At 41.9% G+C, this 24,373-nt stretch overlaps 1 protein-coding gene across 5 annotated transcripts in view; it reads left to right on the forward strand.

Annotated features, from left to right (window-relative positions):
• LOC135102137 (fibrocystin-L-like) overlaps positions 1-24,373 on the forward strand; it is a 38,535-nt gene that overhangs the window by 2,186 nt on the left and 11,976 nt on the right. For all 5 annotated transcript variants that reach the window (XR_010269539.1, XM_064006919.1, XM_064006920.1 and 2 more), the window contains 14 exons: positions 72-356; positions 1,095-1,267; positions 1,671-1,740; positions 2,624-2,786; positions 4,110-4,345; positions 4,888-5,034; positions 6,002-6,217; positions 9,539-9,636; positions 11,311-11,417; positions 11,856-11,952; positions 16,806-16,987; positions 18,381-18,499; positions 22,308-22,428; positions 23,473-23,606. Coding sequence is in view for 4 of the 5 variants with exons in the window: in XM_064006919.1 (XP_063862989.1) it covers positions 72-356; positions 1,095-1,267; positions 1,671-1,740; positions 2,624-2,786; positions 4,110-4,345; positions 4,888-5,034; positions 6,002-6,217; positions 9,539-9,636; positions 11,311-11,417; positions 11,856-11,952; positions 16,806-16,987; positions 18,381-18,499; positions 22,308-22,428; positions 23,473-23,606 (2,148 nt within the window). In the remaining variant the exon portion in view is untranslated. The remainder of the gene's footprint in view (positions 1-71; positions 357-1,094; positions 1,268-1,670; positions 1,741-2,623; positions 2,787-4,109; positions 4,346-4,887; positions 5,035-6,001; positions 6,218-9,538; positions 9,637-11,310; positions 11,418-11,855; positions 11,953-16,805; positions 16,988-18,380; positions 18,500-22,307; positions 22,429-23,472; positions 23,607-24,373) is intronic.

Below are 24,373 nucleotides of genomic sequence, written 5' to 3' on the forward strand. Positions count from 1 at the left end.
CAGGCAAGCACAATAACACACCACATCCATTGTAATCCACACACATACACACTTGCCAAATTTCCACCCAGGCATTCCAACTTGGGCGGTACCCACTCCACTTCCACCTGGCTGGGGACATGGGTGGTTCGTACATCCGCGGGTGCTCCATCCACCACACCTACAACCGTGCAGTGACAATGCACGCAACAAACAACCTGCTGGTGGAGCATAATGTGGCGTACAACAACATGGGTCACGCTATCTTCACAGAGGATGGGGTGGAGCAGAATAGTGTGGTGCAGTACAACCTTGCAGTCTACACCAGGACCTCCTCTTCCCTTCTTAATGTGGATGTGACACGCTCCTCATTCTGGGTGGGTGTGTGTATGTGATTATTTAGTTGTATTTAACAAGTTGTACTGCACAGGGTCCAAGCAAGCTCTTTTGTCCTGTTTCCATATCTATGTTTGCACGATTTCTCTTTAATTATGTGTACAATGCTCTGCTTCAACCACATCTTTTGTGTGTGTGTGTGTGTGTGTGTGTGTGTGTGTGTGTGTGTGTGTACATGTGTGCGTGTATAGGGGAAGGAAGCAGGGAGGGAAAAGGTGGGAGGAGGGAGAACAAGTAAGGGATGTCTTCTACTTTCTCTCACCCCTATTCTATCCACCTCTCTAATGCAAGAATTAACCAGTATTCTCAATCATTCATCCCTTTATCTCGTAAACCCTGGAACTCACTGCCTGCTTCTGTATTTCTTCAGTCCAATAACTTGAACTCCTTCAAGAGGGAGGCTTCAAGTTTTGGATGATCCATTGGCCTCTTTCCTTTAGGGACTGACACCTCAGTGGGTATATTTCTTCCTTTTGTTGCCCTTGACCAGTGCTCCTCTTTCAGTAAAAATCAATTAGATGGAAGAATGTGTGAGAGAGAGAGAGAGAGAGAGAGAGAGAGAGAGAGAGAGAGAGAGAGAATCTTCCACACACTCAAAACTCTCAAAGTCTCCACAAGCCACTCTGAGAACCACCTCCCACTCCAGTCACACACTCATAACTCCTGCAATTTTCCACAAACCGCTTACTCACTGATCCACTGTTTCGCTCGTCCATCAGGTGGTGAACCCAAACAACATTTTCCGTCACAATGCAGCTGCCAGTGGAACACACTTTGGTTACTGGTACAGGCTGGACCACCACCCCTCGGGCCCATCCACCACCAACATCTACTGCCAGAACACTGAACAGATGGGACTCTTCTTCAATAACACTGCACATTCCATGGGAAGGTGTGTGTGTGTGTGTGTTTGTGATTGTGTGTTGGCTGGGTAGGAGAGAGAGAGAGAGAGAGAGAGAGAGAGAGAGAGAGGGTGTGTGTGTGTGTGTGTGTGTGTGTGTGTTGGGTGAGAGAGAGAGAGAGAGAGAGAGAGAGAGAGAGAGAGAGAGAGAGAGAGGATGTGTGTATGTGTGCATGAGTGTTATTGTTATGCTGTGTGTTCTGTGCTGGCTTGAAGTTTACATGATGGGTGGAATAGAGAGAGAGAGAGAGAGAGAGAGAGAGAGAGAGAGAGAGAGAGAGAGAGAGAGAGAGAGAGAGAGGATCATAGTACAGAAGGATAAAAGTTAATCTGTTTTCTGGCTATCCATCTGGGACATTGGGACATTTGATGACAACACTGGCCTCTGTTCCAGGTATGGTCTGTGGGTGTTCTCCAATCCAGGATATCACCCAAAGTCCGACATCTGTGGAGGCAGGGACGTGGTAAGTCTGTGTCACGCATCACTAAATACGTATCCATTCATGTGTATATGATCTGTGTGTGTGTATAATGATGGGCAATACTGCTACACTCTGTCATTAGGTGTGTCTTAGTAATTCAGGACACAGGAACATGATAACACTGTAACTGACCAAAGCTCTCACTCACTGATCAGTCAGCAAATTCCCATCTTGTCTTGAAATGTGCAGCAGATTGATGTATTTCCGTCAAAACCCATACAATTCAAATTATGGTTCTGGTAGAAATACAGAAGTTTGCTAACATTTCAAAGTCATATAGAAATTCATAGACCAGTCAGTGATTTAGTACATGAGTCAGTGGCAGTGCTACCATGCTCCTGTACCCTAATTACCTTGCCTAATTACTGATACACTTGATGAAACAGAGCTTACTATTATGAACTATGCTCCTGTAGCCTCACCTGCCTGATTACTGATACACTTGATGAAACAGAGCTTACTATTACAAAATATTACGATCCCACACAGGATGGTCCAGGCAAAGCAACACACACACACACACACACACACAAACACACACACACACACACACACACACACACACACACACACACACACACACACACACACACACACGTAGCCCCATCAACCCCTCACTGGAAAGGAACAGTCTTGTGGCTTAGTGAACTGTTACCAAGAAATAAAAATCCCAGTAGTAAGGACAATAAAAAAAATAAAATAAATAAATAAATAAAAATCTTCCACTTTTGGATGAGCCTTTTGACCATTCTTTTGAGCCTGCACCTCAGTGGCCTTTTTTCACCTGTTGCCCTTGGCCAGTGTCCACTTACACACACACACAAAAAAAATAAAAGAAAAGAAAAAGAAAAAAAAATTCCTGCAGGTGGCCAAGTGGGAAAGCTTCACCGCGTGGCACTGTGAGCGGGGTGCCGAGGCAGTATCTGGCACTAAGCTGCAGTTCCACAACTTTGTGATGCTTGATAACCAACAGGCTGGCATGGAGATGGTGTCTGTGAAGGAAGGGTTCGGACAGGATGACAGCCCTGGTGAGTCACTGGGTGGTGATGGGGTGAAGGGGGATGGTGACTGGAAGGAGTGAGAGGTATAGGGAGTCCTCAGTTTACAATGATCTCGACTTCTGCCTCTTGGTAGTTAAACTGGCAGTGCTTGTCCCTGTACATTCCCCTTTGTCCTTTTTACTGATTTATTTATTTTTTATTTATTTATTTATTTTTTTTTAATGTATGTCCTGATGTGTTTCTTTTACAGGTACAGTAGTTATGTTTTTATAAACTAGAATATGACTTTACTATAACATTAGCATAGGTGAGTGACATAATGTAGGTACCAGTTCAAACCTATGCTGAAAATCGGTTTATAGGAATGGAACTCCATCATAACTGAACGACCCTTTGAGGCCTTGTTGAGCTCCCTGACTGATGAAAAAATTATGGTTAAGAGAAGCAGAGTATGCAAGTGAATTAGTGAGAGGTAGTGAGGCCTTGTTGAGTTCCCTGACTGATGAGAAAGTTGTGGTTAAGAGAAGCAGGATATGTGAGTGAATTAGTGAGAGGTAGTGAGGCCTGGTTGAGCTCCCTGCCTGATGAGGAAATTGTGGTTAAGAAAAGCAGGATATGCAAGTGATGAGTTAAATTGCAATGTTAGTTAAGATGCTTGATTCCATTTCTTCCTTCCCTATATCTTGCACAGCTTTTGGAGGGAACATAAATAACATACCACACAGATCTTTAAATAACTGTTATAGCAAAAACAACAGCAGCAGTTAATATAAGTACACTGAATTATATAATGACATAAACTTGGGTAGGTTAGGTTATGTTCAGTTAGGTTTTCTACAGGTACCTTCTATAACAGCATCTTTAAGTACAGTAACCATTTCACACACCAGCAACTCTCTTAAGGATTTTCAAAGGTCACATGTGTGATTAATTGAGCTTTCATGGGCCTAATTTTTCCATTGATGATGCTGAATTCCTGCTAAACTATCACTGGAATCATGAAAACACACTTTGAAACACTAATAGCTCTCATAAGGGCTATTTTCAAAGGCTATATGTGTTGAGTTTGAATTCTCAGGGATGTTTTTTCCCAGTGATGATGATGAATTTATGTTAAACTATCACTGAAATAATGATGCTGTGGAAGGCTTCTACAGCATCAGTTGTGAAAAAAAGAAAAAATAAAGAAAAAACATGAAAACATGAATAATCGCCTTGAAAACAGACCTGATGAGAGAGCAGACCTTTTAGAATGCACACCAAGCTACTCTGACACAAACACCATTTTGTCTCCAGATTAAGTTTTTGTAGGATCATGAGACAATCTTTTATTCACGCTGTTTTGTGCAGGCATCTTCAATTCCCTGGTGGTGTGTCACTCGGCCCTCAACTCCAGTGCCTGCACCTCAGGAACCAGTGGTATTGTGGCGCCCAAGACCCAGATCTTTAGTATCTCCAATGTCACATTTGTTAACTTTGATGAGGGTGGAAGTGCTGCGCTGTCTGGCTGTTCTCAGTGCAGGAACTACCAGGGAGGCTACAGGGCACAGGTTAAGGGTCTGGCCTTTGAGAATTCACCCAACAAGGTAAGGAAAAACATCTCTTCTTCAGGATGACTCTCTGTATCTCCTCAGTTTTTGCCATATATGCACTTATTTTGCAATGCTTTGTTCTCCCATCAGGACAATTTTCTGAAGCCACAACCATGATTACTGAAGTTCTTATGAGTGTTTCTTCTATTACTGATGGTGAACCATTGTTAAACTAGTCTTATATGCATGGAAACACTTAAAAACTCACAAATAACTCATAAGAACTTTTTTAATGCAGAATCATCATTAAACTGATGAGAATCTTGGAAACATTTACAAACACCAGTAACTCTTGTAATGACTGTTTTCAAGGGCTGCATATATAGATTCTCATGGATGTTTTTTTCCCAGTGATGATTGTGAATTCCCTGTTAAACTATCACTAGAAAAGCAATGGTTCTACAGCATTATAGTAAAGAAGACCCATGAAAATGTGACTAATCACCTTGAAAATAAACCTGATGGCAGAGCAAAGTATTCAAGAATACACACAAAGTTGCTCCTTGACACAGACACCATTCTGTCTCCCACATCAGATCAGGTTTCAGTGGGAACACGAGACAATCTGGATAGACGCTGATGGCTCTCTGACGGGCGAACCGGAGGCGAATGTTGTTCCCACAATGGGCATCTTACCAACTGATTCCTGCACTCAAGAAGCAGCATTCTCTGTCACCAAGAATGTAGGTATAAGGCAGAATATATTTGTGGGTTTATAGATATTTTCCCCTTCCTTCTTTGAAATTTTTTTCTCTCTCATTGATATGCTTCTGGTCTTGTATTTCTTTATTATTTATTGTACCTGGATAAATGTTGATTAACTTGTATGTTTTCCCTTCCCTTCCTTGTACCTTTATCTTATATACTGATTCATTTCTAGGATGCCATTTCTTTCTTTTTATCTTTTTTCTGTGCCTTTTCTCCAGGGGTCAATGGGCCTAAGAGTGTGAATGATGTGTGTTTGAGTGTGAGGTGCTTTGGGTTACCTAGTATGGGATTATCAGCTTGGTGTATAGACAGATAGATAGATCTCTTTTCCTCCTTGTACTATATATCAAAGAGGCATCCGCATATGCATGTGTGTGTATCTAATCACAGTACACATCACTACATTAGGGAACTTTAAAAGATTAGACAAGTTTTTACATGATGATGTTAGGTGGAAATAGATGGGTATGTTTCTTAGAGACTGCCAGGTGTAGGTCTGGTAGCCTTTTGCAGCTTCCCTTATTTTCTTATTTTTTGTTAATACAAATCTCACCCCATAGTATAAGCAGTCTTATCACTCCCATCACTCCTTTCCTACCTGTCTTTTACATCAGGTATACATCTGTGTATGCATATGTGTATATCTAATCACAGTAAACATCACCAGTACTAACCCAAACAACAGAATAACCAACTCATGGTAAACTTTGGAATTCCCTGCCTGCTTCTGTGTTTCCTTCTTTCTATGACATGAACTCTTTCAAAAGGGAGGTTTTGAGACACTTGACCTCCAACTTTGAATGATCTTTTTTGATCCTTTCCTTTAGAGATTGGCACCTCATTGGACCTTTTTATTTGCTCTTTTTGCTGCCCTTGGCCAGCACCCTTCTTACATACAAAAAAAAACAATAATAACCATTCCTTTGTCTGTCATCACTATAGGTGCCAGGATCAGTTTGTCGAGGGGCTATGAAATTCCTGCGAGTGGCCATCACCAATCCGAGCCCTTCCTCACTGCTTGGCAAGGACCTGGTGGTAAGCAACGACTTCGGCGCCACCCACATCCCTTACCTCATGCTCCGTATTGGTGGTGCTGGCTGGATGGGGCTTGTCTACACTGGTGCCACTTTTGACTTCAACTTTGAAAATGCTAATCAGGTGAGTTCTGGGTGTGGTGGAGGCTAAAGGGAGAGGAGCACAGCAACATAGGGGAGTGGTGGAGGCTAAGGGGGACATGTGAGCACAAGAACACAAGGATAGCTGCAAGTAGCCATCAGGTCTACAACTGGCAGTCCCTGGGATATAAACTTTCTCTCTCTGACAAACACACACACACACACACACACTCACTCCAGTGACCTCCAGTGCCAGAGAAGACCGCAGGGTGGAGAAGAGGGAATACAAACACTTTGAGGTGCCGAGAACGTGGTATAGTCTTCCCTCACTCCTCTTATTTAATGCAACGTCTCTGGCCAACAAGATGGACGAATTGATTGTGACGGTGAGATCTACTTGTGCGGACATTGTGGCGGTTACTGAGGCGTGGCAGATTGTTCCTGAGGTGTGCACAATGCAGGACTACCAGCTCTACCATCACCTCAGGTCAGGACGCAGGGGGGGGAGAGTGGCCGTTTTCTGCCGCTCTGCCCTCAGCCCCTCACACCTCCCTGTCGATATTCCTGCTGGTGTGGAGGCCCTGTGGGTGAGAGTCACGCCCCCCTCCCATCCCAGCAACATGGCCTCCACCATAGTTTGCGTCATGTACCACCCCCCACGAGCCGCCACAGCACAGTTACTCACCGCTCACATCATCAACACTGCTGATGCCCTGAGGGTGAGGTATCCTGCTGCCAAGCTGGTCATCTGTGGGGACTTTAACAGATTAGATATCAACGATATCCTACACCAGCTACACCTCACCCAGGTCGTGGACTTCCCCACCCACCAGCAAGCCATCCTCGACCTTATACTCACAGACCTGGGCCAGCAGTATTCGCCACCCAAGCCGCTGCCTCCCATGGGACGGAGCACCCACCTCTCCATACTGTGGACACCCACACCCACCACCTCGACCCCCCCGGTCAGCTGTCACCAGGACCCACCGCCCCATGCCTGACTCAGCCATGAGGGAGTTTGGGCAGTGGGTGATACAACACCCATGGACCGAGGTGCTGGATGAGGAGGATGTCCACTTAAAATGGCAAAATTACGTCGCCACCACCACAGAAGCCTTCCACCACTACTTCCCAGCCAAGAGCGTCACAACGCACCCGTCTGATGCTCCCTGGATGACGCCCCGCATTAAAAGACTCATGCATCAGCGGATCTGGGCGTTCCACTCCTGCCCGGTCCTATACAGGAAACTAAGAAACAGAGTAATCAGGGAGATTAAGAATGCAAAGGCAAGCTATTACCCAGACAAGATACACCACCTCAAGCTGACCAACAACAGACAGTGGTACGCTAAGATCAAAGCTTTGTGTGGCTTACAAAAGCACACTTCATCTCTTCCTTGCACCTCACACCTTCCTGCTAATCTCGCGGCTCAGGAGATGAACGATCACTTTGCTGCTATCTGTCAAACCTTTCCTCCCCTCCACACCACTCCGCTTCCTGCCTATCTTCCCGCTCCCTCCCCTCCACACACTGTCCAGGCGATGGATGTTTTTAAGAGAATACTTAAATTTAAACCAAGATCCACCACACCCACTGACCTTCCTATAAAAATGTACAAGGAATTTGCTGTAGAGCTAGCAACACCGCTATGCTCCATAATAAACGCCTCACTCTCCCAACACTCTTGCCCCGCGGACTGGAAGACATCTTACGTCATCCCCATCCCCAAAACTTCCAGTTCACAGTCACTCAATGACCTCAGGCCAGTCTCTATCACTTCCATCCCTAGCCTTATTTGTGAAGATTTTGTATATGACTGGGCATACACCAAAATTTGTAACACCGTGGATATCAGACAATTCGGAAATATTAAAGCCATCTCCACTCACATTACCTGACCAGCTTCCTTGAATTCATCCACAGCCACCTGGACAAGCGAAACACCTCTCTAGCAGTTGCTTTTGTGGACTTCAAAAAAGCCTTTGATCTTGTTGATCACACTGTTGTCATCAGCAAGGCAGTAAGTCTGGGTCTCCCTCCTAATCTGATAGTGTGGCTAGCTGACTTCCTCACAGGGAGACGTCAGGCCGTTCGCTATCAGGGCTCTGTCTCTAATTTCCAACAGCTGACATGTGGAGTCCCCCAGGGGACCAAGATGGGTCCTCTATGCTTCCTCCTCCTCATCAATGACGCCCTCACTGACACCCCCTATCGCTGGAAGTATGTGGATGACTGCACCGTGGGTGTCCCAGTTTCCACCAAGAACCCGGACTACTCGCCACTGCAAGCAATTCTGGAGCGACTGCAGACGTGGACGGAGGAGAGCAGGATGACCATCAACCACAGCAAAACTGTGGTGATGCATTTCTGTACCTCCTCTGTACCAGTGCCCCCTCCCCGGCTCACAGTGGGCCCTCACCCCCTCCAGGTGGTCCAATGTGCCAAGCTTCTCGGAGTCACGGTGGACAACCAGCTGAACTGGAAGCAGCATGTCGCCAGCACCGTGAGATCAGCTACCTACAGGCTGTACATGCTGCGCAGACTCAGGTCGCTGGGGACGCTGACAGATGAGTTAAGGAGGGTGTACCTTACCTTCATCCTCCCCAAACTCATGTACGCCTCCCCAGCGTGGTCCTCCTCCCTCACACACACTCAACAGCTACAGCTAGAGAGTGTGCAGAAAAGGGCGTGCAGGGTCATCCTTGGCCCTGCATACACCACCTATGAAGAAGCCCTGACCAACCTGAGTCTGTCCAGAATAACCACCAGGCACCGAGAGGCTCTGGAGAAGTTTGGGAGGGGACTACTGCATCATCCACGTCTCAGAAACATGCTGCCACCCGACGCGCCTCGCCCAGTCCGTACCACCAGACACCACAACAAAATAACGCCCCTGAAGGCGCCGCGCACGGACTGGTACAGACTCAGTGCGATTCCCACCATGGTGCGAGCCATCAATCAATAGTATTTCCCTCCTAGATTAGACTTACCTTTAGGATTAATGTTAAGTTTTTCCCCATCCCCTATGTACATTTTCAGTTTGTCAACTGCATAAATAATAAACTGTTTATTATTATTATTATTATTATTATTACACACACACACACACACAGAGAATGGAATAAATATTATCTTTATGCTAAGTTGTTTATGCATTCAGATGAAAATTAGATTATTATTATTTTATTTTTATTATTATTATTATTATTATTATTATTATTATTATTATTATTATTATTATTATTATTAATATTATTATTATTATTATTTTTATTGTTATTATTATTTTTACTGTAATCATTATTATCACAGGTTTATGCATATGATTTAATTGTGTTTTGGTTCCATTTTTCTCCCCATCAGTTCGTCAACATGTCATACAAGACTAACACAAAATTCGTGACAAGAAATGACTACTATTTTGTGAAACACACACTCACCCAGACACCTGACAGAATTGAGTAAGTGTCCCTGTGAGTTTGTGTGTGTGTGTGTGTGTGTGTGTGTGTGTGTGTGTGTGTGTGTGTAGTTGTAGTACAGAGGGTGTTCGAGTTACAAGCAAGATATGTTCCGGAAGGCTGCTTGTAAGTCATTTTCCTCGCAACTTGTCATCATAATTTTTCAGAACCAAAAAAGAATCATACGTTCTGCAAACAATGTAATGCTTACTTACTTGATACTTAGTACCATGAGAGAGAGAGAGAAAGAGAGAGAGAGGGAGAGAGAGAGAGAGCACCTTGCCTTATGGGTGATGTGATACCACCAAGAAGTGACAGTCTTGAGGTTTCTGCCAAATGCAAGACTCAGATATGCCAGGCATACAACTCTCTCTCTCTCTCTCTCTCTCTCTCTCTCTCTCTCTCTCTCTCTCTCTCTCTCTCTCTCTCTCTCTCTCTCTCTCTCATGTACATTTTTCCTTTCTTCCGCTCTCCCTCTCAGGTTATGCATACCTTTTTTCATGTAATTTATTAAGATGGCTGGCTGAAAGCATAAGACAGGTTTGTTTGCCTATTTGTGGACTTAATGTAATGGAGCAGGGTTTCTACACCATGCAGCACAACTCTCCTGTTTCTTTGCCTCTCAGAGGCAGACTGGCAGAGGTCTGTGCACTGTGGAGTCTCAAGGCAGACTCACTGCGGTGCAGTACAATATGTTTTTAAATTAAATTTAAATTTTAAACTAGCGTCTCATAATAAACTGCTACAGGGCCTGTGTCCTGGGCCAGTAGGCGGTCCTCTGCTATGCTGCTGCACTGCGTAGTTAGTGGCAAAGCAGCGTACTGTGTGCCAAATTTGAATGTTTGGTTAGCAAAGGGAACATTATCAAGAGTACATTTTCTTTTTGCAAGTAGACTGCTCATATCAATGAACATTCGTAACTCATTACCTCGTAACTTGGACACCCTCTGTATACAGAGTCTGTGGACTGCCACTTATAGACCTAATGGCTTCTTGCAGTTTTCCATGTTTTCTTATGTTCTGTGCTACAATCAGACACTCGTTCCTTTCTGTGTTTATATCTCCTTAGATTTTCCTTGGCTTGATGTACATTCCTTTGCCTATATCACCTGTTCTTGTAGTGTGTGTGTACTTACCTAGTTGTGTTTACCTAGTTGTATTGTACAGAGTACAAGCCAAAGTTCATTTTGTCTTGTCTCCATAACTATATTTATCCAGTTTCTGTTTAAACATGTGTACACTGTTTGCTACAACCACTTCTTCCTTTAGATCATTCCAGATTTCAATAGTTCTGTATGGGAAGCTGTATTTCTTGATGTCGCTTGAACATCCACTCTTCTTTATTCTCTTCATATGCCCCCTCATCTGTCTCTCTCCCTCCTTCATCTGTGGTAACAAGTAATTTCTGCCTATTCTTTCTATATTGTTTACTAACTTGTACATTGTTATAAGGTCTCCCCTTTCTCTTCTCTCTCGTAGTGTTGGTAATTCCATCTCTTCAAGTCTTTCTTCATAGCTTAAGTGTGTGCGTGTGCCTGCACACACGTGTGCTTCCATCTTGTACATTTTCTTTTATTAACCCCATCTCCTCATTTCATTAATCCCAAACCTCTATTTCTATGCATGTCCGTGTGTGTGATCTAACCTGACCTAATGTGGCATTGCCTAACTTGACAGGACGACCAAGGGTGAGAGGGAGAGCCTGGAGTCCCTGCCTGACCCCACCACAAACATTCATGGGGACTTCTACTGGGACACAGACTCAAAGGAACTCACGTACATGGGTAAGAGCAAGGTCAGAGTGTGTTGAGAGTGGTGGGTTGGGTGACTGAGCTGCTGCTGGTGTTGTGTTGTGTGTTGTGAGTGGTACCGTTGCTGGAAATTCTCTCATTGCCTGAAATCTGCTGTGGAAGAGTGAGATGGTGATGTGTTGAGAGTGGTGGCTGGGTGAGGTGACTGTGCTGGGGTTGTGTTGTTGTGTAAATTAAAATCTCTCCTTTGTGTTTCAATGCCCAACTGTACTGTTCTCCTTGTGATGGTCTTGACTGCAATATAACTTCTCCTCTTGCTATTTCAGTGTCCTACAATATTCTTCTTCTGTTATGGTTGTTGCCAGCAGTATTGAATTTCCTCTTCTCTCCCTGTCCTGTCCTACAATACTGCTCTTCTGTTATGGTTGTTGCCAGTGCCATTAACTCTCCTTTTCTCTCCCTGTGTTTCAGTGTCGCACAGTAAAAAGACTACAAAAAGGCATGGCAACATGGTCTTTGATGACCGAGTTCCTGGTCAATCAAGGCAGATCAGTTTCAGTGTGTATAAGTATGTATTTATCTGTGTATTTCTATTTTTATTGCATTGAGTTAAGTTTTCATGTTCCATTTGTGTGTGTGTGTGTGTGTGTGTGTGTGTGTGTGTATTTACCTAGTTGTATTTACCTAGTTGTGTTTTACAGGAAAAAGAGGTATGCTCGTGCTGTCCTGTCTCTATATCTATAAGCATCCAGCTTAACTTTAAATTCAAGAATATTTTTTTTATTGTACCACTGTTTCATCTAAGTTGTTCCATATTTCTATGCTTCTATTTTGGAAATATATTTCTTGACATCTCTTCTACTTGCTGTTTTCTTCAGTTTCAGTCCATGTCCTCTTGTAGCTCTTGAGTTCCACACAAATAAGTCTTCTTTGTCAACTTGATCCTTACCCTTTAAAACTCTGTATATGGCTATCAGGTCCCCTCTTTCTCTTCTCTCTTGTAATGATGGAAGCTTTAATCTCCTTAATCTTTCTTCATAGGTTAAATCTCTCAAACTTGGTACCAATTTGGTTGCAGCTCTTTGGATCCTTTCTATTTTCCTTATTTTTTTTTTATTATGGAGTGACCAAACAATTGTGGCATATTCCAATTTTGGTTGAATCACATATTCCATCAACTTTTTCATCATCTCTTCATCCATAAAAGCAAATGTCCCTTTCATCTTTCTTAGTAACTCATAAGTTTCCCCAAATATTTTGTTTACATGTTTTACTGGTGATAAATTATCACTTATTGTAATTCCCAAGTCTTTTATTCTTTGGTTTTCTTAATTTCCATTTCTCCTGTGGTGTAGGAACTTGTCAATCTTCTTTTGTCTTTTCCTAATTCCATCACCTTGCATTTCTTTGCATTGAATTCCATTTCCCATTTCTTACTCCATTTATATATCTTTTTTAGATTTTTCTGTAATATTTCACAATCCATATTGTTTTCCACTCTTTTCAATAATTTTGCATCATCTGCAAAACAGACTTATATAACTGTCAACTTCATCCATCATATCGTTGACATACACCAGAAACGTTATGATGCTAAGACTGTGCCCCTGTGGTACTCCACTTGTAACTCTACACCATTCTGATTTTTCTCCCTTTATTACTGTTCTCATTTCTCTATCCCTCAAGAAGTCTGTAATCCAATTCAGTGTGTTTCCTTGCAAATCCCCTATATTTTGAATTTTCCATAGCAGTCTCTGGTGTTGTACCTTATCAAATGCTTTTTTTTAGGTCTAAATAAAAATACTCTGCCCAACCCTCTTTCTCTTGAATTATATCAGTTGCTCTGCTATAAAAGCTCACTAAATTCGTGACACAAGACCTTCCACTTCTGAAACCAAATTGTCTGTCAGTCAATGTATGTGTTTCTTCTAAATATTCCATTCATCTGTTTTTAACTATTCTTTCTGCTATTTTTGCCACCACACTTGTTAGGGACACTGGTCTGTAATTCAATGGATCTTCTTTATTACCTCCTTTAAAAATGGGCACAATATTGGCTCTCTTCCAGTCTAGAGGAATTTTTCCTTCCTTAAAAGAACATACTATGGTATTGTGTATACCTTCTGCCAGTTGTTCACAACATTCCTTAAGTATCCAGATGGACATTCCATCTGGTCCTTGAGCCTTATTTATATCCAAATCTTTCATAATCTTTTTAATTTCACTTATGTCCACCTGTATCTCTCTCACCACATTGCCTCTGTGCCATGCTCTTTCTCCTTCAAATTTGCTTTCTTTGGTAAATACTGACTGGAAGCACTTGTTCATTAATTCCACTTGTAGCCATGTATCTTCATATGTAATGTCATCTTTTGTTAATTTATCTATTGTTTACTTGTTTTTCATCTTCCCATTCACATATCTGAAGAATAACTTTGGGGCACCTTTCCTTTTGTTAACTATATCTTTCTCATAATTCCTTTTTTCACCTCTCAGGATTCTGATATATTCGTTTCTTGCCTTCTTGAAATCTTCCCATTTCTCACTTCCTCTTTTTTCTCCATCTATTCCATGTTGCTTCTTTTTCTTTTTCTTGCTGTTATACATCTCGTATTAAACCATTTTTTTTCTTTTTCACTTCCTTTGTTTTGATCTTTGGTACATATATACTGACCCCTTCATTAAAAATTTCCATTAATATATCCGACTTTTCCTGCGTACTGCTTGCCGTGAACAGTTGTTTCCATTTAGCCTCTGCAAAATATTCCCTCAACCTGATAAAATCTGCTTTCTTGTAATTATATCTCCCATTCTTGTAAATTTCATTCCTGTTTTCTGTTGCACCACTGCCTATGCTGAATTCAATTAACAGATGGTCACTTTTACCTAGTGGGCACTGATAATTTATTGCTTCAATGATGTCCATTTCCTTTGTAAACAAAGTCTAGCCTTGATGTCGCTTCATTACCCCCAAATCTTGTATTTTCTCCAATCCACTGGGTCATAGTATTTGTCATTATTAAATTTAGAAGCATATATCCCCATGACTCTTCTCCCCCATCAATGGTCCACTCTTCCCAGCATACCTCCTTGCAATTAAAGTCACCCATAAGTGTTATATTGTTACTCTCTGCCAGTATTCTCTCCAAACGGTTACTAGTATCTCTTAACAATAATTTATAATCCTCTTGTGTCCATGCATTTGTCTCTGTGGGTACATAAGCCACTGCAAAATCTCTTCTTCCTTTTCGTTTCCTTTTTGTTTGAATTCTAATTACTTCCGCCATTCCTTCTCCTATTTCAACCTCCTCCACTGTTATACTCTTCTTTATAAGTAACATGACTCCTCCCCCTTTCTTAATATTTCTATGTTTTATCCACACATTATAATTACTATTATCAATTCTTATATTTTCCGTTGTCTCATTTAGTTTAACTTCAGTAATACCCATGATGTCGGGCTGCTTTATCTTAATATAATTATTCAATTCTCGCAACATTGATATTAAACCATTTATATTTGTATTTGCCACTGTCCACTTTTTATTTTTCCATACATTATTTACATTTTCTATTCTTTTTTTTTGTCAGATACCACTTCCTGAGCCTCTTGTCTTTTACCTTCCAATAGAACTTTTTTTTCTCTTCCTCTGTTCTTTTCTCATTTTTTGCCTTTGCTTCTTTTATTAGATCGCTTACCTTGAGTCTCTCCTCCTCATTCATGTCCCTCTTTATCCAAACTTTCCTGTATTGCTCTGTCTTGTCCAGTTTCCACACATTCAATATCACTTCCATGGCTGTTGTTTGTGCCCTAAATTTTACTTTCATTGGTTGTTCTCCTCCTATATACTTCCCCAGTCTATGTATTTCCTCAGTTTCACTTATCCAGTCCTCCCCTTCTCTCTGTATATTTTTTACAATGTCCTCTGCTACTTTTTTTTTGTTCTTTTTTCCTCTTGTATCTTACTGGGTAAGTTTCCTCTTTTAATCCATATATAACAATACATTTCTCTTTGTCCATTGTGTCCCTTACCATCGATTCCTCCTGTTTGATCACTTTCACAATTTCCTTACTTAAATCTGTCTTTTCCTTCTTTTGCGCTTCTATGATTTCTGTAAAGTTAACTTTTTCTTCCTTTTTTTCCTTCCTCCAGATTTGATGTTCACTTTTCATCCCTATCACTTCATTTTCCTGTTTTTTAATAATATCATTGTTTTCCTTCAATTTTGTTTTTAGATCAGCACATAGTCCTCAATTCTTTGTTTTCCTCTTCCAGGTCATGTTGTTTTTTTTCTAATTTTTTTCACTCTTTCAGTGAGGTCACTGATCATCCCTTCCATCAAAGCCACTTTCCTTCCTTGCATTTTATCATGTAGTTCATTATCTTCCTCAAATCCTGGGAATGGTGACCCCGTTGGCAACACTCCACTCCCACCTATGGCGTCCGCCTTGCTGGAGCTTTTACTCATTTTATTACCTCTGTTATTACTTAAATTTTCTTTTATTTATTTATTTCTGGAGACAGGAGAACTCTAGTTGAGCACAGCTCTACTTAAATGTTCTTTTATTTATTTATTTCTGGAGACAGGAGAACTCTACTTGAGCATAGCTCCTACCTGGGAACACATTCTAAGCTCCTAGTGGTGGCCATGGTCAAACAAAATCTTTCTTTGCAGGAGCTTGGATTGCTGGTTGTTTACTCGACGATGATGTGTGTGTGTATGTGTGTGTGTGTGTGTGTGTGTGTGTGTGTTTGTTTGCTATTGGTGATGTAAAGTTTTTGGACTATCACTAGTCACAAAAACACCCTTGAAAACTCCTATAACTTTCACCATAATTCACCAGACTATCAGTACCCTTTAAACTACCAACTGAATCCCAAAAACACCCTTGAAAATCCTCTTAACCTCCACTGTAATCTGTCAGTTTATCATTACCCTCCCCAACTTATCACTAGACTAACAAAAACACCTTGAAAACCCCAAAACTTTCACCAGAGCCTGTCAGACTATCTGTAACCTCCCAAAATTATCACTAGAATCACAAAACCTTCCTTGAAAACCCCAAAACTTCCATCAGAGCTTGTCAAAATTATCACTAGAATCAGAAAAACACCCTTGAAAACTATGAGCATTTGTTCGACTCTTAATACCTTTCTTTAACTATCAGTAGAATCATGAAAACACCCTTGAAAATTTCAATACAAGCTGTCAAGATGAAACACCGAATCATCTTCACAATATAGTCTAATTACAAATAATATCTCTCTCTCTCTCTCTCTCTCTCTCTCTCTCTCTCTCTCTCTCTCTCTCTCTCTCTCTCTCTCTCTCTCTCTCTCTCTCTCTCTCTCTCTCTCTCTCTCTCTCTCTCTCTCTCTCTCTCTCTCAACTCTCTCTCTTTCTACTCTCTACTCTCTCTAGGTGTCAGCACAAAGGATGTTCTGCACCTGACCCTAGACCAGTCCCCACAACACATCCAGACGCACCTTTCTGCTGGTCTGATGTGGAGACATGGAAGCATATGCCAGTCAGTACTGGTGGCCACCCAACAGAGGCAGAATACAGCCTGCCCGTGGAGGGAGATGAGATTGTGATTCCTGAGAGTAAGTGTGTGTATTTACTGTTGTATTTATATGGGAAACTATACTTTTTGACATCTCTTCTACAAGCACTCTTCTTCAGCCTCTTTCCATGTCCTCTAGTGTTCCGTGTATCCCAGACCATTAAGTTGCTCTAGTCCACCTCCTCTACTCCCTTATATGCTTTATATATCGCAATCATGTCTCCCCTTTCTCTCCTCTTTTCCAACGTTTGTAGATGTATCCTTTCCAGTCTCTCTTCATATGACAAGTCTCTGATACTTGGTACCATCTTTGTAGCTGCTCTCTGAACTCTCTCCAACTTCCTTATATCCTTTTTCTTGTATGGCAACCACACTACTGCTGCATATTCTAGTCTGGGTCTTATCAGCAACACGATCATCTTCCTGACCATCTCTTCATCCATATATGCAAAGGCCTGCCTTATTCTTCTCAACAAGTTATAGGTCACTCCTGTAATTTTGCTAATGTGTCACTCCGGGGTCAGGTTCCCAGTCACTGTAACACCGAGATCCTTTTCTTCTTCTGCTCCACTCAACCTTACACCATTCAACATATAATTTCCTTTTACTCTTCTTGTACTTTTTCCAAATTCTATTACCTTACACTTCTTTAAATTAAATTCCATTTCCCATCTATAACTCCACTCTGATATCTTGTTCAGGTCTTCTTGTAATGTTCCACAGTCCTCTGCACTCTCATCTTTCTTTAGCAACATTGCATCATTTGCAAAAAGGCTCATGTAGCTGTTCACACTTTCCATCATATCATTTATATAGACTGCAAACATGATTGGTAAGTACTGAGCCTTGGGGTACTCCACTTATGACTTCCCTCCATGATGATTTTCGATCTTTTACCAAGGTTCTCATTTCTCTGTTTGTCAAGAAATTTTCCATCCATCTCAGCAAGCCCCCCCCTTAGCCCACCATTATGCTTCAACTTCCACAACAATTTCCTGTGTGGCACTTTATCAAAGGCTGCCTTCAGGTCTAAATAAACACAATCAGCCCATCCATCTCTTTCTTGCATTATATCCACCACTCTAGAATAAAAACTCAGTAAGTTTGTAACACACGATTCTCTCTCTCTCTCTCTCTCTCTCTCTCTCTCTCTCTCTCTCTCTCTCTCTCTCTCTCTCTCTCTCTCTCTCTCTCTCTCTCTCTCTCTCTCTCTCTCTCTCTCTCTCTCTCTCTCTTGTCTCCTTGGTACTGAAACTAATTTTTTCTTGGGTGTAAGCATAAATTATCTACACTCCTTCACCTTGCCACACTAAACCATGTTCAGTAATACCCAGTAAACACTGCACTACACCCTGTCACACCAAACTACACTCAGTTACACCTTATGACATTTTACTCAACTACACTTGATCATACCCTGGTATACCCTACAGGCATGTGGCTCGTTGTGGACACGGCCACACCCAAGCTTGGCCGTGTCTTTGTGTATGGCACCATTGAGTTTGATGACACGATGGACCACAGATTTGAGGCCACCATTATTTACATCCAGGTGAGTAGCAGTGATGGAGGTCAGCACCTGTGACTGCCTTGTAGGTACCTGTATTGTTAGCTGGTTGTGGTGTACAGAGCATCAACTACACTCCTCTGGTTGTCTTTGTATCTCTGTTTGTCCAGTCTTCTCTTTAGTTAACACTCCTCGCTTCTGTCACCCCTCGCTTCTGTATGTGAGTGTGTTAGTTATATACATACAGAGCCTAAGCTACACTTCTCTAGTCTTGTCTCTGTATCTCTGCTTAGTCTTCACTTCAGTTAACACTTCTTGCCTCTGTCACCTCTTCATTTTAGTGTTGATGCATTTTTTTTTTTTATGTAGGAGGGACACTGGCCAAGGGCAACAAAAATCCAATAAAAAAAAACCCCACTGTGATGCCATTCCCATAAAATGGTCCAAAGTGGTAGTCAAAAATTGAAGGATAAGTGTCTTGAAACCTCCCTCTTGAAGGAATTCAAGTCATAGGAAGGTGGAAATACAGAAGCTGGCAGGGAGTTCCAAAGTTTACCAGAGAAAGGGATGAATGATTGAGAATACTGGTTAACTCCTGCAGTAGAGAGGTGGATAGAATAAGGGTGAGAGAAAGAAGAAAATCTTGTGCAGCAAGGCTGTGGGAGGAGGGGAGGCATGCAGTTAGCAAGATCAGAAGAGCAGTTAGCATGAAAATAGCGGTAGAAGACAGCTAGAGATGTAACATTGTGGCAATGAGAGAAGTCTAGAAGAGAAATGTCTAGAAGAGTGATATGAGTGGAACCCCTGCCAGACATGTGAAGCATATTCCATATATGGGTGGATAAGGCCCTTGTATAGAGTTAGCAGCTAGGGGTTGAGAAAAACTGGTGGAGATGTCTCAAAATGCCTAACTTCATAGAAGCTGTTTTAGCTAGAGATGAGCTTTGAAGTTTCCATTTTAGATTATAAGTAAAGGACAGACTAAGGATGTTCAGTGCAGAAAAGGGGGCAGTTGAGTGTCATTGAAGAAGAGGGGATAGTTGTCTGGAAGGTTGTGTCAAGTTGATAGATGGAGGAATTGAGTTTTTGAGGCATTGAACAATACCAAGTTTGCTCTGCCCCAATCAGAAATTTTAGAAAAATTAGAAGTTAGGCATTCTGCGGCTTCCCTGCGTGAAATGTTTACTTCCTGAAGTGTTGGACATTTATGAAAAGACGTGGAAAAGTGCAGGGTGGTATCATCAGTGTAATTGTGGATAGGACAAGAAGTTTGGTTTAGAAGATCATTGATGAATAATAGGAAGAGAGTGGGTGATAGGACAGAATCCTGAGGAACACCACTGTTAATAGATTTAGGAGAAGAACAGTGACAGTCTACCACAGCAGCAATAGAATGGTCAGAAAGGAAACTTGAGATGAAGTTACAGAGAGAAGGATAGAAGCTGTAGGAAGGTACTTTGAAAATCAAAGCTTTGTGCCAGACTCTATCAAAAGCTTTTGATATATCCAAGGCAACAGCAAAAGTTTCACCGAAATCTCTAAAAAAGGATGACCAAGACTCAGTAAGGAAAGCCAGAAGATCACCAGAAGAGTGGCCTTGACAGAACCCATACTGGCGATCAGATAGAAGGTTGTGAAGTGATAGATGTTTAAGAATCTTCTTGTTGAGGATAGATTCAAAAACTTTAGATAAGCAGGAAATTAAAGCAATAGGATGGTAGTTTAAGGGACTAGAATGGTCACCCTTTTTAGGAACAGGCTGCATGTAGGCAAACTTCCAGCAAGAAGAAAAGGTAGATGTTGACAGACAGAGTTGAGAGAGTTTGACTAGGCAAGGTCCAAGCACAGAGGCACAGTTTCAGAAAACAATAGGAGGGACTCCATCAGATCCATAAGCCCTCCAAGGTTTTAGGCCAGTGAGGGCATGCAAAAACATCATTGCGAAGAATTTTAATAGGTAGCATGAAGTAGTCAGAGGGTGGAGGAGAAGGAGGAACAAGCCCTGAATTGTCCAAGGTAGAGTTTTTAGCAAAGGTTTGAGGGAAGAGTTCAGCTTTAGAGATAGATATGATAGTAGTGGTGCCATCAGGTTGAAATAAAGGAGGGAAAGAAGAAGAAACAAAGTTATTGGCAATTTTTGGGGGCTAGATGCCAGAAGTCACAAGGGGAGTTAGATCTTGAAAAATTTTGACACTTTCCATTAATGAAGGAGTTTTTGGCTAGTTGGAGAACAGACTTGGCATGGTTCCGGGCAGAAATATAAAGTGCATGAGATTCTGGTGATGGGAGGCTTAAGTACCTTTTGTGGGCCACCTCTCTATCATGTATAGCACGATAGCACGAGAACAAGCTGTGTTTAACCAAAGTTTGGAAGGTTTAGGTCAAGAAAAAGAGTGAGGAATGTACGCCTCCATGCCAGACACCACCACTTCTGTTATGTGCTTGGCACACAAAGATGGGTCTCTGACATGGAAGCAGTAGTCATTCCAAGGAAAATCAGCAAAATACCTCTTCAGGTCCCCCAACTAGCATAGGCAAAACACCAGAGGCACCTTTGCTAAGGGGGATCCTGAGGAGGGATTGGAACAATAGGACAAGATACAGATATAAGATTGTGATCGGAGGAGCCCAACGGAGATGAGAGGGTGACATCGTAAGCAGAAGGATTAGAGGTCAGGAAAAGGTCAAGAATGTTGGGCGTATCTCCAAGATGGTCAGGAATAGAAGTAGGGTGTTGCACCAATTGCTCTAGGTTGTGGAGGATATCACAGTTGAAGGCTAGTTCAACATGATGGTCAGTGAAGGGAGAGGAAAGCCAAAGCTGGTGGTGAACATTGAAGTCTCCAAGAGTAGAGATCTCTGCAAAAGGGAAGAGAGTCAGAATGTGCTCCACTTTGGAAGTTAAGTAGTCAAAGAATTTCTTACAGTCAGAGGAGTTAGGTGAGAGGTATACAGCACAGATAAATTTAGTTTGAGAGTGACTCTGTAGTCGTAGCCAGATAATGTGTAAACTTGGAAGATTCAAGAGCGTGGGCACGAGAGCAGGTTAAGTCATTGCGCACATAAATGCAGCATCCAGCTTTGGATTGAAAATGAGGATAGAGAAAGTAGGAGGGAACAAAAAAGGGGCTACTGTTAGTTTCCTCTGACACCTTGGTTTCAGTGAGGAAAAGAAGATGAGATTTAGAAGAGGAGAGGTGATGTTCCGCATATTGAAAATGAGATCTTAGACTGCGAATGTTGCAGAAGTTAATGAAAAAGTTGAGGGGGGTGTCAAGACACTGAGGGTCATTATCAGAAGAGCAGTCCGACCTGGGGACATTTGTGGTCCCTTCCACAGATGGGGACTCTGAGTCTGGTGTAAGAGTCGCCATGATAATTTCGATTTTTTGAGTGAAAGGTGATTGTGTGTGTGTGTGTGTGTGTGTGTGTTATTAGGTGCTTATAGTTTTGTGTGGAGGAATAGAGTTGTCCTGCCCCCTTGTGTTATGAGACACAAAGGGAAATGTTCAGTGAGGTCACAGCTGGTTTTAATGATAAGTTCACAGCATCCCCTGATCCAATGCTTTAGACCTCACTGGGAGTAATTATCATTTTGGCAGGTGCCTACTGCCTCCTCCTGTGTGTGTGTGTGTGCGCGCACATGCATGCGTGTGTGCGTGTGTGCGTGCGTGTGTTAATCTAATCTTAGTTAACACCCCTTGCTTGTGTCACCACTTTTCTAGTGTATGTGTGTGTTAATCTAATCTTCAGTTAACACTCCTTGCCTGTATCACCTCCTCATCTCTCCACACACCACACCCTGCACTAAGATTAAGACATCTAACCAACTCTGCTGCTCCATCACCACCAGGGAGGCTCTTTAGTGACTGGCTACTCCTCAGACACTCCCTTCACCCACAGTCTCATCATTCGCCTGATGGACCCTGAAGATGTTGATGCCTATAGCATGAACCTGGGCTGGAAAACTATAGGTATGTGCTGGAACACTGTGGAAGGGTGCTGGAAGGTTGTATAGGAGAGTTGAAAGATTGTTGATGATTCTGGAAGGTTGTAAAGGAGTTTGGAAAGGTGTTTATCTATTAATGGTGCTAGGAGATTGCAAGGAAAGAGCGGTAGGTTGTAAGGGGAGTGTTAAAAGCCTGTTAGTGATGAACAGAGGTTGCAAGAGAAGCTCAGATGGTTGTAAAGAAGTATTTGAAGGTCATTGATGATACTGAAAGGCTGCAAAAAAGAGGCTGGCAGGTTATAGAAGATTATTAAAAGTTGTTATATTATTAAAAGTTGTTATTGATTCTCAAAGGTTACGATAAAGGCTAGAAAAACACTAGTGACAGAATAACAGTTGACACAACGAAGGAAGACTGCTGATAAGGTAATTAACAATGCATTAACTCTGTCACTGAGATAAACAACAATGCACAGCGCCAAGAATGATGTACAAAATCTTTATAAACACGTACAAGGAAAAAGGAGATAAAAAGAATGGGTTTTGCAATTTGTAGTCCCTATAATGCTTGGAGGCAGCTTGTTCTTACCCGTGAGTGTCTTGTTGTGGGTACCTGTGACTTCCTTGTTGTTGCCTGTGAGTGTTTTGTCTCAAAGTAGCTGGTGATGGAGGAGAGATGTGGCAAATAACAGTGAGAGGCTGAAGAAAATAAGAACATAAGAACACAAGAGAAGCTGCAAGAAGCTGCCTGGTCTACACGTGGCAGTCCTTGTACAGAACATGCCTATCTATTTCCACCTATCACCTAATCCACAAATTTGTCTAATCATCTTTTAAAGCTCCCTAATGACTCGGCTCTAACAACCTGATTACTGGGTTCATTCCATTCATCTACCACCTTATTTGACAACCAGTTCCTTCCTCTCTCTCATTGAAATATTTTCCAGCTTGAACTCATTATTTCTTGTTCTATCTTGATTACTGACCATGAAAATTTTGCTTATATCACCCTTGTACTCTTGTTATAAAGATAGCTACAGGTGTGAAATGAAGGTCTGGTATGTTGCAGGTGTGTTTGGCTATCTCAGGCTGCATGGGCAGGTGTGGAGGAGATCATGGCACAAGCTTGGGGCCACAGTGGAGGTTGGGACCGGCCACATAACTCTGGCCGAGGATCCTGATGCTTCCTGGCTCAATAAGGAGGTGAGTGGAGGGGTGTCAGATGAGGTGAGATCAGGTTAGGTAAGGTCAGGTCAGGTTAGGATATGTAAGGTTAAGTTAGATTAAGTTAGGATTGGTAAGGTTAAGTTATAAGTTAGATTAGGTTAGGTTAGATTAAGAGGCAGAGAGAAGGAGAAGGCATAATAAAGATACAAAGTTAGATTAATTACGTTCAGGTAAGATAAGCTTAAGTTAGGTAAGATTGAGAGGCAGAGAGAATGGGAAAGCTGAATGAGTAGGTTAGGTTAGGTGAGGTTATTAGGTTAGGTTAAGTTAAATAAGAAACTTAAGGTAAGATTAAGTTAGGTGAGATACATGGTAAAGTAAGGTGAAATTAAGTTAGGATAGATTAAGAGACAGAGAGAAGGAGAAAACTGAGTGAGGGGATGCCAGGTTAGATTGGGTTAGGTGAGGTAAGAATAGGTTCAGTCAGAAGGCAAGAAGATCGGAAGGAAGAAGAGGAAAAGCTGTAGTTGTTGGACAGAAATTTTGCATTGGTATTGTTTATTGTGTTTTACTAATATTTTAGAGGTAGTTTGGGAAGGGGAGAGAAGGAAGGGGAAGCACAGGGAAGGAAGGGGAAGGAAAAAGAAGAGTATAATTGGATCATCTATTATATCCCCCTTCTTCTTATTCTCTATTTCTCATTATTTTATTCTGCTTTACTCTCTTTAAGTCTCTCTCTCTCTTTCCCATGTCTTAGTCCAACTTCTCTTCTTTTCCTTCCATTTACCTCTTCTCAGATTATG

Source organism: Scylla paramamosain, chromosome 7 (genome assembly GCF_035594125.1).
Source record: "Scylla paramamosain isolate STU-SP2022 chromosome 7, ASM3559412v1, whole genome shotgun sequence".
In the NCBI taxonomy this organism is placed as follows: domain Eukaryota; kingdom Metazoa; phylum Arthropoda; class Malacostraca; order Decapoda; family Portunidae; genus Scylla; species Scylla paramamosain.